Here is a 13,385-nt window from a genome sequence, read left to right as displayed (position 1 = left end):
TTTTTAATGTAGGCATTTACAGTTATAAACTTCACTCTTAGAACTGTCTTTCTGTATCAGACAGATTCTGGTCTTCATTTACACTTAATTCTGTGATGTTTGAATTCCTCCAATCCCCTCATTTCTCCAATGACCTGATGATTATACAAAAGTATATTACTTAATTTGCATATGCTTGTGTATTTTCCATACTTTTTCTTGCTATTATTTTCTAGTTTTAAATTAGTAGAAAAATGTTAGATGTGGAGCATGGAATTGCTTCTCCATAGTCAATAAGAAAAAAAAGTACTCTGTTCCCTTATTTTTTTTGGGGGGGGGGTCCGGTCGTGGGGCCTGAACTCTGGGCCTGGGCACTGTCCCTCAGCTCTTCAGCTCAAGGCCACAGCGCCACTTCCGGCTTTTTTCTTTTTGCTTATGTGGTGCTGAGGAATCGAACCCAGGGCCTCAGGCATGCAAGGCAAGCGCTCTACCACTGAGCCACCTTCCCAGTCCCTGTTCCCTTATTTTTATAAATCATGTCTATTTCCATGGATTTTACTTACTAAGATCAAACAGAATCTGAAATTATTATTTTGCCTTTGCTGTGGTGAGTAATACAATGATGTTCTCACACTTTTCCTTCCTCCCACCTTCCCTCCGTCTGTCTGTCTGTCTGTCTCTGGTACTGAGGTTTGAATTCAGAGTCTCATACTTGCCAGATACACACTTGAACCAGTCTTCTCTTAGCCTTTTTGGGATTGTATCAGGACCCACAATTGAGAGTTCTAGTTTATTCCTTGACTAGTCTTCAATCCATGGTAATTTTCTCATCTATTGGTGATGCTTTTCACTGAGTTTGATTTATTGAGTTTGCTATTTTCATGATTTCTGTTTGTTTCCCCCCACCCCCAGAATCTCAACTTCTCAACCAGGTATTGAATTGAATTCCTTCATTTAACCTTCTTGAAGTGGGTCATTAATCTTGTTTTTTTTTTTGTATGCCAGTCCTGGGATTTGAACTCAGGGCCGGGGCATTGGCCCTGAGCTTTTGCGCTCAAGGCTAGTGTTTTACCACTTGACCCATAGCTGTACTTCCAGCTTTTTGGTAGAGTCTCATGATCTCTTGCCTGTGCTGGCTTTGAACTTTGATCTTCAAAAAATCTCAGCCTCCTGAATAGCTATGATTACAGGCATGCGCCATTGGTGCCCAGCTTCATGGATCCATTTTTAAAACTAGACTTTTAAATTCTTTGGCATTTCAAACATTTTAATATCTTTAGGAAGAGTTGTAAATTTGGAAATATCACTTACACCCCCAATAAGTTTTAAGACAAAGGAGCTATGGTACTTGCAGGATACACTAAGAACTTAAAAATTATTATAGGTAAAAATATTAAAAATTATGTCGTAAAAAGGATGATGGGGAAAGGAAAAGGAGAGGAGAAGCAAGCTAGGAATGACAAGTAACATCCGTGTGAAGATTTAAGAATGAATTGTGAGGAGTAACACAACAAAACAAATACAGAGCAAGAGAAAACAAGACAAATGAGTATTTCTTCCTTCCTGGAGATTCTTTGTCTTTGCCATTTTGCATTTTACTGGTGGTGGTGGTGTTAGGAGAATATTGAGTCATTTTCTCTCTAAAGTCCAAACAGGTTGGACCAGAAAGGGCTGTTTACAGCAGAGCTCTGCTGGCATTTCCCTATTATGAGATAACAGATGGCTGCTAGACTCAACTTGGCCCAGGGTTTTCTGTGTCCAGAAACATGTGTGTTAGTGGGGTGCAGAGGATGCCCTCAAATTGCTCCTGCCGGCTGAGCCCCAGGCTCTGTTGGATAACCTTTTGCACCAGCTAAGGTTGTGGTATGTGTGGTGGCAGGCTGCAGAAGTGCCCGAGCAGTGACTCTGTTTGCACCAAATGTCTCTGGTGCTCTGAGAGTTAGAAGAGTTAGAAGAAGGCAATTGGAAGCAGCAGGGTTAGGGATGGGGTCTTGAGTGATTCTAAGTGTCTTAGTCATTCTAGTTGTACTCCAGTGCTCCTGTCCTCATCTATTCACACACATAGTAGGTGCTAGGGAGAGAAAAACAAAAGCTAGGTGAGTCTTCGAGGAAGTGGGGACAGATACTTGCCCTTCGGAACCTAGTCTTAGACATTTATTTTGTAGTAATAGCTCTTACTTTCCTCTAGTTTACTTGATGCTCTCAACTGAACCTTATTTATTCCCTCCCTGCCCCATCCCTCCGGTTGAGAAATGTCCCGGGCCAATTTTTAACTCAATGAGAATGTGGTTTAACATTCTCCCTAAGTGCTCTTTTCATTGGGTACTTGCTGATAGGGTTTAGACCTCCAGGGGCTCTAGGGTGTAGCAGTGGAGATGGTTATGACTGGTGACACTCGGGAGTTGGCAGTCTCCCACCCTCTCCCTTTCCAGCTAGGCCTAGGTACTGAGGATTCCGGGTTACAGACCCCAGCAGGTAGCAGTGTGCAGATTCACGGGCAGCCATCCAATTCCTGGCATAGATGTCTTTAGGAAACGGAGTCATGACGGTATTAGAATAAAGAAAGAGCAGAAAGCAAACTCAACAGACCAGATCAGTATTAATGGAAAGCTGAAGAGGGCCACCATGGTGCCCGGAGGAGAGTCAGGAGACACAGGCATTACAGGGGCAGAGACCTAAGTAGGTCCTAGGTGGGAGCAGGGCCGAAGGTAGCTGGAGAGTTGCAAGGAGTTTCCAGAATGAGCCTTGAGAGTCCATGGTAATGGCCTGAAATGGAGGAACTCAGGGGCGTGACCCCTGAGGGAGGAGGGGGGAGGGGAGGGGGAAGGGGGCCTTCACGTGTAGTTTAGGATTCTGGGATAGAGAATTTCAGAAAGGTCCCTGGGTCGGGGAGAGTCATCAGTAGGCCAAGCGATGGAGCAAAACAAAGCCGATTCCCGTCAATGGCTACCTGACATTCTGACCCCAGTTTCCTTTGGGTAGAAGCCCAGGTTTCTTTTCCTGGTAATGGGTGATGTGCCTACTCCTGTGCTCAGCTACCACTCCCTCCTCGCTGCTTGGACAGCTGAGAAACATCTGGATCCTGACCAGACTACATGCACTCAGAGCTGGCTCCAGCTCTCCTCTCTCTCTCTCTCTCTCTCTCTCTCTTTCTCTCTCTCTCCCTCTCTCCCTCTCCCTGTCTCTGTCTCTGTCTCTCTGTCTCTCTGTCTCTCTGTCTCTATCTCTCCCTCTCTCCCTCTCCCTGTCTCTGTCTCTGCCTCTGCCTCTGTCTCTGTCTCTCTCTCTTGCTTTTCTGACTTTTCATTTTGAGGACTTATATTAATTGCTGCAGCTCCCAAAATGTAGATGAACCCTCCAGGTTCCTAGATACCCTAGTTCACGGATGTTCTGTGTATCCGAACCTACTTTTCCTGCATTGCTCACAAAGCAGTGAGCAAGTTGAGGCTTCAGTGGACCTTGCTCTCCACTTTCCCATGTCTTTCACAGCAAGGAAAGTCAAGGGTGAAGATGGGCAGCAAGGCACATTGTGCTAGCTGTCTCTTACTCCCCCCTGACTTCCCATCTCATAGCTGGTAGCATGTTCTTGAACCCAGCAGATGAACATGTAGTCATTTCATCTGCATAGATCCATCTGTGAGCAGTTTCAAGGAACAGTTATATAGTTTGGTGTCTATTTTTTTTGGGGGGGGTCTGGTCATGGGGCCTGAACTCTGGGCCTGGGCGCTGTCCCTCAGCTCTTCAGCTCAAGGCTAGCGCTCTACCACTTGAGCCACAGCGCCACTTCCGGCTTTTTTCTTTTTGCTTCTGTGGTGCTGAGGAATCGAACCCAGGGCCTCAGGCATGCAAGACAAGCACTCTGCCACTGAGCCACACTCCCAGCCCCTAAACCCAACATTTTTATATTATCACTTATTCTTTGATTTATTCATATTAACAGTTGAAAACCAACGTCATCCCATATCATGTAACTTCAGGAAAATGTCATCATGTAGTTAGGAAAGAAATATAAGTAAACAACAGCTTAGTATTATCAAGAATAAAATTTGGTATCTTATTCCACTCTTTCGTCCAATAAGCAATGGCAGTTCAGTTCAATTTTGCTCAAGTATGAATCTTTTAGAAAACTGTATCTTATATATCTTTCCACTTTGGTTGCCCAGAAAACATACTTGGGGAAGGGGAAAGATAGACAGGAAAGATTGCCTTGTACTTGGTTAATTGTAGAAAGGACACAAAATGGTTCTTTCATCTGTGTCTAGACCTTTCAAAAATACAATCATTATTTTTCTACCTTTTTCAGAGATGAAAATTATAGCTTCAACGTTTTGTTATTCCCTAAATCTTCTGACTTTTTTTGAAGCTTGAACTTTTTTTTAAACTTGAATATCTGACTCAACATAACGAAGAGGAAATATCTTACACAAGAGATTGAAGAACTTTGGCTGGGACTTGAGTACCTGCAGCTGATTTGTTTTCTGTTTGGTAGAAGATTTAGTAGAAGAGGGTGGTGTGTACAGAAGAGCAAGCACAGCATCACCTGGGACCTTGCCAGGTATGTAAGCCCAGGTGTGCTGATGCAGAGGCTGAAATACACCCAGTCATCTCCACTTTCACAGGCCTCCAGGTGAGTCTGGCTGGCCGAACTTTGGGGAAACGTCTGTGAATCACTGGGGTATCTTTTCCATGGTGGAACTTTGTCAGTATAATCTCTCCCTTCCTTTCCTTCTTCTGCCATAAACGTGGAAACGATCAAGCCCTCTTCATTGGCTTATGGTACATATTGGGAACTGTGTCTATCCGTTTTTCTAGTTCTGAACATAGAATTCATGCAGGGCAATTCAGAGAATAATTTATAGCGATACTAAGGACACAGACTCTTCTTTGTTGTTGTTGTGTGTCTTTTCTTTGAGACAAGGTCTCCCTATGTAGCCTAATCTGGCCTTGAACTTGATCTCTTCCTGCCTCAGCCTCCAGGGTGCCAGGTTACCATATTCAGCTGTAACAAACTTCTGGATAGGGGACACATTTTGATAGTATAATTCATTACCTGGGACCTCGTTTGTCTTTTAGTTCCTGACATTCACTCTATTTCAAATGTTTTCAAATGACAAAGCTGTACACTTCCAAGGGCTTGGAAGTGACATCTACTCTGTTGTTGCCCAACATTTCTTCTGCCACAACTTTTGGATTTTAGAAATCTGAAACTAGGGCATGAAGGAAGGAGGTACCTTATGTAACTGTAACCCCTCTGTACATCATCTTTATAATAACAATAATTTTTTTAAAAATCTGAAAGCCTCAATGGAAAATAGAAATGAACTAAGGACATAAAAATTCCTATTTACCAACCCAACATCTTTTAATTATGTTCTGTAAGCAGTGAGTTGGCTAACCAACCTGGGAAAAGATCTACATGGTCATGGGGGGTGGGGATGGAAGAGAGTAGAGAAGGGACAGAAGAAGAGAGAAGAGAGTGGAGGGGTAACTAGGGGAGGGGAGGAAAGCAGAATGACTATATACATTAGTGCTGAACTTTACTTGGGATTTTCAAACTACAAAGTTAGGATAAAATCAATAGAAAGACATTTTTCATTGTATTATAGATTGCATGGGCAGAATTTCATACCATTTTAGTTTTCCTCTATTTATCTATCTATAGATATCAAACATCTGTTAGGTGAGTGTTTAATTTCCTCCATTTTGCTTTTATTTCATGACTTCTCTTGGCTGTCCTTGACTTTGTATCACTCTTGTTTTTCTAGATTGCTCTTCTATTCTTCTTCCTGAAAGTAACAGAATTCAGTCTTAACCACAGCATAGCCACAGACCAAGAAGAATGTGCTTCCTACCCCAAACCAACTGAGCTGCTAACCTTAAATTCTATCCTGGGATACCAATCCCATTCTAACCTCTGACAGCCTGACCTCAGGGCCTCTCCGTCCCTCCAGGGGCCCCACCCAACGTGGCTGCCCAATCTTAGCTTCTGTTCTGTGGTTCTTGAACGGTGATAATTCAGTGTTTCACCAAGTGGGTCTGAAAAAAAATTCAGGAAGCCCTCCACTTCCTAGTTAGCTCCAGGCTGGCCCGTACAGATGTGGAGGCTGTGTGGGTATGAGAAAATGGATGCTAGGATGGGCGGTGACTTTCGGCCAACTCCTATGGGACACGTGACTTGAGACCCTCACTTTACATTTCATTCTAAGACCTGGTGGTTACAGGGTCCCACCACCACACACTCTGGAACCTGGAGGTCCACTCTGACCCATCACACTTCTGAATCCTTTCTTCCACTGGACCAGCATCTCCTGTGAATGTGGTCCCCTTTGTGCTGGATTCTTTTCCTCCTTTTCAACTTAAGCAATCTAAGAATTCCTTGTTTCCAATAATCAAACCACCCATCACGCAGCCCTGCCTACTCTTAACCTTGTCTTTGCATGGTAGGCTATTCAGAAGGCCACTGTAACTGCTGGCCTCCTGGGTAAGCATTCTGTGGTTCTCTGTTGATCCTTCAGGGTGACGTCTAAACTCAGCCCATCTTCTCTTAGTTCATGTCTGTCTGTCTGTAAATCATAGCATCATTAATGCTTCTCTGTTGGCTTTACAGCCCAGTTACTCAGGACAACTTGTTTTCTCCCAGACACATTCTCATGCATTTCCTACCTTCCTGCCTTTCCTTGTGCTCCCTCTGCGTTGAAGACATCTCCTGCCCTTCTTTATCTGGCCATACGCATTTCAGGCAACATCAGCTCTAAAAGCCCTTTTGGAGACCCCTGTAGATTAAAAGTCTCCTCTTTTTTTTTTGCTCTGATTGTACCTCTACTTTTAGAATTTAAAGTATTTCAAGTCAATATTCTTTTCTTGTCCTAGCCACACTAGTGCAGGCTCTTAAGAGCAGACTGTGTTTATTTTTGGTTTCTGGCATAGTGCCCAATACCTAGGAAATGTTCTAGAATTAGTTGTTTGTTTAAAAAAAAACAGTATGGAGAATAATAGCTAATGAACAGGAATGACAGTAGTAATTAACTGTGCAAAGTGATTTGCCTGAGTTGAAACTGAGTTTCTAGCCAAATTGTGTCCTCTAGAATTCTTGCACGATGCAAATCTTTTGTATTTTGTTGGCTAGTGGGAACTCTACTAGTCAGTACAGTTTTAAAGTTTTCCCAGCCCTAACTTAGCTTACCGGCCTATTGGGTTACTTTGGGCCTTTTCTCAGAACTCCACAGGCTAAAGATCCAATCAGAAGTGTGCTGGGACTATTTTAACAGCTAGCTCTGTGAACATGGTTGCTTATTTCCATTGTGTGAATCTCCCTCGCATGCCTAGTGTCCAGCTACTAGTGGTGAGTTACTGTGAGCACAGGAGCTCACTAGCATGCGCCATCTCTGTCTCCCAGGGAGCAGGAGAGGCAAGTAGCCAGGAAAACTAAGTTGATTGTCAAAGGGAGTACAATAATTAGGCAGTGACTTGGTTCTTGAGACTTCATCACCTTTGTTCTTCGTATAATCTATTAGGTACTAGTTTATACACTTGTCTAAGAATGGCTGTTTAAAAGCCAGTTCACAGAGGTGGAGTGTAGTTCAGTGGTAGAGCATTTGCTGCACTTGCTCAAAGCTCCTGAGTCCAACCACACACACAAAAAAGGCAAAAAAATAAAAATAAAAAAGCAAAAAAAAATCCACCCAAAACTAGTTCACTAAATTCCAGGAAATTTAACCTGTGTGTGAGCTTGATATAGGACATTCCTAGCTCCTAGCAATTGCTCTAAAACTACAAATAAACCAAAAATACAAACAAACAAAAAAGACCCTAAAACCTCTGGCTTAAATAGATGAATAACTCAGATGTAGGATTTGGGTTTGGCCACCAGAGGGCACCAGCAGATGAAGTTCTACTTTAGGAAATAGCATACTGGAGACCAGCACCTAGGGGTAGGGGTAGGAGGAGATCATATAGAAGTTTATGTTGGAGTTAATGCTGGGAGGCCTTGTGAGAACCTAAACAGTTTTAAATGGTTCTCACTTCCCAGCGCAAGCAGAACCATTACTCTCCCCAAATTGCCTTGTCTTCTGGGTCTGAAGGATTTGGCTTTTAAGCCACCAGGTCATCACCAGGCTCTCAGCTTGAGGAAGGAAAAGGTGTAGTGTTAATTAAGTACCTTCAATGTGTTGGACACTTTACAGACATTCCCTGGTTACCCCTGGGGGGGGTGGGAAGGAGGGGGACTTAAGTTGGTAGACTGCCAGGTCTAATATAAATAATAAATTTGAATATAACGTAGGTCTAATATAAATAACAAATTGGAATTCAACAGCCTTGGAAGGCTTCTTGTTTTTGCAGAGAAACAATTAGAACTTTTTAATCCTCATGAGAAAAAGTCCAGAGTATATTGTGGGCCAGATGACCAATATAAGATTGAGAGAAATCTGCTTCATTTATCTCTGCCTGTGCTAGCTAAAGGATCTCACAGCTTTGGGGGTTCAGGGTGGACCTGTATCTTCTCAGGATCTTTCTGGGGAGTTTGTATTAGAGCCTGCTCTGGCCAGGTGAGGGGCGTTGTGGATAGTGAAAGGAAGGTCAGGGTACATCTCACAGTCTGTTCTCTAAAAGAGAAGAGAAAGTGGCTTTTCTCAAAACCCCTTTACCTTTATTCTTATCATTAGTATTACAGTACAGTACAGTTCATTATGACATTTTCATACTTGCATGTTATGCATTCTAATCATGCTTATCCCATTCCCTTCTCTTGCCCTCCTCCTGCTATTGCTCTACTCTCAATGGACTCCATTTTGCTTTCATCTCTCTCTCTCTCTTTTTTTTTGTCAGTTGTTGGGCCTGAATTCTGGGCCTGGGCGCTGTCCCTCAGCTCTTCAGCTCAAGGCTAGCACTCTACCACTTGAGCCACAGCACCACTTCTGGCTTTTTCTGTTTATGTGGTGCTGAGAAATTGAACCCAGGACCTTATGCACGCAAGGCAAGCACTCTACTGCTGAACCACCCTCTCAGCCCCATGTCTTTTTTTAAAATCTAGATTCTACATAAAAAAGAAAATGCTGTGATTGTATTTCTGACTAGCTTATCCCACTAACATGATCTCTAATTCATCCATTTCCCTGAAAATGACATCATCTCATTCTTTGTGACAGAATTGGACTCCATTTTGCATGTGTACCACATTTTCTTCACCCACTCCTCTGGTGATTGGCATCTAAGGTAATTCCATGACTTGGCTATTATAAATTATATCCCACAATATATGTGGCTCTGCAGGTATCTCTAGAGTATGCTGACTTGATGTTCTTCAGATAGATCACAAGAGCAGGATAGCAGAATCGCATGCTAGCTCTAGTTTAAGCTTTTGGAGGACCCTCCATACGGATTTCCAGAATGGCTACACTAATTTACCTCCCCACGCCAGTGAATAAAGCTTCCGTCCCCACATCCTCAGCAGCATCTGCTGCTGTTTGATTTCTTGATAACTTGCCATTCTCACTAGTCACTTAGTTAATTCTTACCACTGTTGGGCAAACTAGGCCACATGCTGCTGTGCCAGAGACCAGACAAGCGGGGGGGGGGGGCTGCACCTACTTGGTTGTGTGTTTAGTCCTTGACAGTGTTGTACTCACCATCTCCGCTGCCAGGTGAGGCCGCTGAGAAGGAGGACACCGATCAGCAGGAAGACGCAGGCAGCCACTGCCAACAGAGAAGAGGGTTGATATATGCATGGGGCTGGACAGGGCGGCAGAAGCCCCAGCCAAAGGACAGGTAAGAAAGTCCTCCAGGTGAGGCGGGGCCTCTCGAGGAAGCGAGCACTGTGGTGTGTGTTCCTTTAGTCCCCCACAAAGCCAGGACAGGGGGCTGGGTGGCATAAAGGAACACATGTAGAAAAAGGGGCCTCTGCTTGTTCTTGGGGTAGCAAGTGTGCAGCGAGTGATTGAGAAAGTCTCAGAGGCCAGGCCTCATTAAGGAGGCTGCCCGTGAGATCGGTGTGTGGTGCAAGAAATCCTGACACTTATTTAGGTGTCGGCAGCTCCCACTTAGAATCCTAGCTACCAGAAACTGAGCTGGCTGGTATGAGAGACTTCACTCTGGGCACACTGTTGCTCTTCAGGAATGTCAGCATCTGGATTCTGTGTTTTAGTCTTGTTAGCGTAAAAGGGTGAGGAGGGTGGCATTTAAACCTTCCAACCAAGCCTTGGCCTGGTGGATCTGTTGTGTACCTAGAAAACCATCCTACCTACCTGCCACCTGATACTCCATTGTTAATATGAACGTCTCCACGGTCCTCGCTGCTTCTGTAGGTGATTGGGGATCTGGAGGGGGCGGAGAGAGAGAGAGAGGGAGGAGGTTGGAGGGTGCTTAGTTTATGCCAAGTCTGGGGTGCTTGAGGCTGGAGGGAGCAAGCAGGGCTTCTGGATGGATCAGATGCTCAGGGCTGGAGAAGGGATGTGGAGGGAGGGAGGCAGAGTTTGAGCGCTTCACCCCTCTGCCCGCAGGCCTCCATCTGCATCTTGGGAGTCCTCTTTCCCACACTTGTTTTAAGGCCTAGGGTGGTGGAGGCCAGGTCCCGGCTCCAGGGAGAAGGAGGCACAGGGCCTGGTGACAGACACTGTCCATCCTTTCCTGATGCGTCTGTAATGGCAGCATCTGTCTTCGGGGGCTCTCCCTCAGTACCTGTGGTGGTGAGGAGGCAGGAGGGCTCAGTCTCCAGAAGAGCATCTGTGCTCAGCTGCGGGGCTTCTTCGCCTGGGGAGAGAGCGAGAGCGCTGGTGGAGCCCAGGATGGGGGCTGAGAAGACTCCTGCTCCCTGCCTGAGCTGCCTTCCTCACAGGCAGAGATATGGCTGTGGTCTGGGGGCTTCTCGAGGGCACTGGGGAGCAGTGTAATGGCATAAGTAGAGCCGGCACGAGGGAATACCAGCCCTGAGCACAGGTGTCTGGGGAGTCCTAAGCAACCCTTTCCTCCCCGTGAGCCTCATTCAGCCTCGGCTTCCAACTTGACTAGGAAATGGGTCACAGGGTTTGGTGGCCTGGTTCAATTGGTAGAGCACCAGCCAATGTGTAAAGCGCCAGGTACTGACTTCAAGTCCAGATCTCACAACAAAAGAAAGAAAAAGACAAAAGGAAATGGATCATAAGAACATGTGCACGAGTGTGCGTGCACACGCACACACACACTCACACTGGTGAGGCATCAAACAAAGTGGAAATATACCAAGGACCTTTCACAGGCCCTCCGTTCTTTCTGTCTGTCATTACTGACCCAAGATCCAGACACCTGAGTATCTTACAAAGGAAGCAGTTGAACCCAGTGCCAGAGGCTCACAGTTGTCATTCTACTTAATCAGGAGGCTGAGATCTGAGGATGACAGTTCAAAGCCAGCCCAGGCAGGAAAGTCCATGAGACTCTTATTTTCAATTCAACAACAAAAAGCTGAACGTGGGCATGTGACTCAAATGGTAGAGCACCAGTCTTGAATGAAAAAAAGCTAAGGACAATACCCAGGCTCTCAGTTTGAACCAGCACACACACACACACACACACACACACACACACACACACACACACACACACAGAGGCCTGTCCTAATCATCAAGGAGGCTCACTGGAGGCAGGCAGGCTGTGGGAAGAATGGCACCCTCAGATGATACTGGAGGATCATGAGTCCTGAGACATAGGAGTAAGCAAAGAACAAAAGGAAAAACAACAAGTCAGGGGTGGATGTGAATGGCTCCCGATTTCAGCAACAGTGAGATTTCAGGACGAAGATGGTAGAAGTGGGCAGAGGCAGGTGTGCATGCACACGCACACCCTTGCGCACTATTATCACAGCTCAGGTGGGGGCCTGCATAGCACAGGAACGTGGTGATGGACAGAGCACTGAATAAATGATGGATTTAGAGTAGGCACCAGGAAAAGGAAGATGTAGTACGATGAGAGCCTGGATATTGGCTTTCAAACGAGGGGAAATCTTGTTAACTTGGTGGACGTGGTGGGATTTCAAGATCAGCTAGACAAGAGGTGACCTTATCACTGTGCTACCTCATCCCAGGTGCTCCTCTTCCATTTCTATTTATCCCCACAGAGCTGGCTCAGGGAAAGGAGACCTTAGAGTTGACCTGATCCATTTCTTTAGAATAAGAAAGAAAACAACAAAAACAGAGGTGTTAGGGATCACATGTCTTGTTCAAGGTCACAAGGAGGCTGGGAATGCTGCCTTGGTAGGCCAGATGGAGAGAAGGAAGCTGCCTACCTGGGAATGGATGCTGCTGGCTTTCATTTATGCACGTGAGCTGCGGCTGGCTCCACCTTGTCTTTCCACAGATCATTTTGCAAATGCTGGTGGCAGGGCTTCTCTGGAGGGCTTTGTATCCCTCGATGCACTGGTAGTGAACTGTCTGCCCTACCACGAAATGATAAATTCTCTTTTGACCTTCATGTTTCCAACGAGGTGGCTCCACGCAGTAATCTGGAAAAGGGAAAGAAAATTTGGAAGGAAAGTTGGAGAAAACATGGCGAGTGACTCTGGCTTGCCCTTTGTGAGATTGGACCTTGGTGCTTCTATGTTTTTTCGTCAGTTGTGGGACTTGAACTCAGGGTCTGGGCACTGTCCCTGAGCTTTTTAGCTCTCAAGGCTAGCACTCTACCACTGTGATCCACAGTGCCACTTCTGGTTTTCAAGCGGTTAATTAGAGATAAGAGTCTTATGGACCAGGCTGGCTTTGAACCTCAAGCCTCAGATCTCAGCCTCCTGAGTAGCTAGGATTACAGGTATGAGCCACCAGCACCTGGCTGGTTCCTATTCTTTTATTTGTTCCATTTCTTTCATTCAACCAACAGGAATTGAGAATACCCACATCAGGACCCTTGTTAGGCACTGTAGAGAGACACAGAGAGACCTAGTCACTCTTGTACAGGTTACATGTTTGAGTAAGAAAGACATATGAAGGCAAAGGTGGAGAGAATTTAAGTGGAGAGCAGATATGTACCAGAGCACAGGTTAATGAGCTATTCAATCCTGACTAATTGTGAGCCAACTTCTAGAAGATGATGAGGTCCTCCTGGAATACAATCTGAAGACCACCTTGGATTTCTCTTGGGCACCTAAGGGAGCACATTCTTGAGTGACGGCTGGTGGGCTTCACGGACCAGAGGGGAAGGACCAAGGAAAAAGCCAAGCCTCAAAGCAAGAGCTGAGGGAATCTCAGAGAATTGGTGTATGACCTCTGATCAAGCCATGCCTGAAGCTAGACCTACATAAACCATGACCAGCCTTTGAAGGATCCTATGTTAAACCCAAGCCTGACTGACCTTTGATTTCAGAGGTCATGTCTAGTTCAGAATCTCAAAAATTCCCCAGCTACTTTTTTGGCATTTTTTAACACCAGACAGTGAAACTGCATGTA

The 13,385-nt window shown here is 45.3% G+C and overlaps 1 protein-coding gene across 1 annotated transcript in view; it reads right to left on the bottom strand.

The window, feature by feature from the left end:
• Positions 1-4,339: 4,339 nt before the first annotated feature.
• Positions 4,340-13,385, bottom strand: part of Il2ra (interleukin 2 receptor, alpha) — a 36,635-nt gene continuing 27,589 nt past the window's right edge. Inside the window, exons 4-8 of the mRNA XM_013009213.1 lie at positions 12,233-12,448; positions 10,654-10,725; positions 10,221-10,292; positions 9,606-9,672; positions 4,340-5,765 (exon numbers count right to left, since the gene is read on the bottom strand). Of these exons, the coding sequence (XP_012864667.1) occupies positions 5,741-5,765; positions 9,606-9,672; positions 10,221-10,292; positions 10,654-10,725; positions 12,233-12,448 (452 nt within the window). The 3' untranslated portion in view covers positions 4,340-5,740. The remainder of the gene's footprint in view (positions 5,766-9,605; positions 9,673-10,220; positions 10,293-10,653; positions 10,726-12,232; positions 12,449-13,385) is intronic.

The sequence above is a fragment of the Dipodomys ordii genome, unplaced genomic scaffold, assembly GCF_000151885.1.
Source record: "Dipodomys ordii isolate 6190 unplaced genomic scaffold, Dord_2.0 Scaffold9, whole genome shotgun sequence".
NCBI classification, from domain to species: domain Eukaryota; kingdom Metazoa; phylum Chordata; class Mammalia; order Rodentia; family Heteromyidae; genus Dipodomys; species Dipodomys ordii.
The sequence above is the reverse complement of the archived record's forward strand: the minus strand, read 5'-3'. Positions and strand labels throughout refer to the sequence as shown.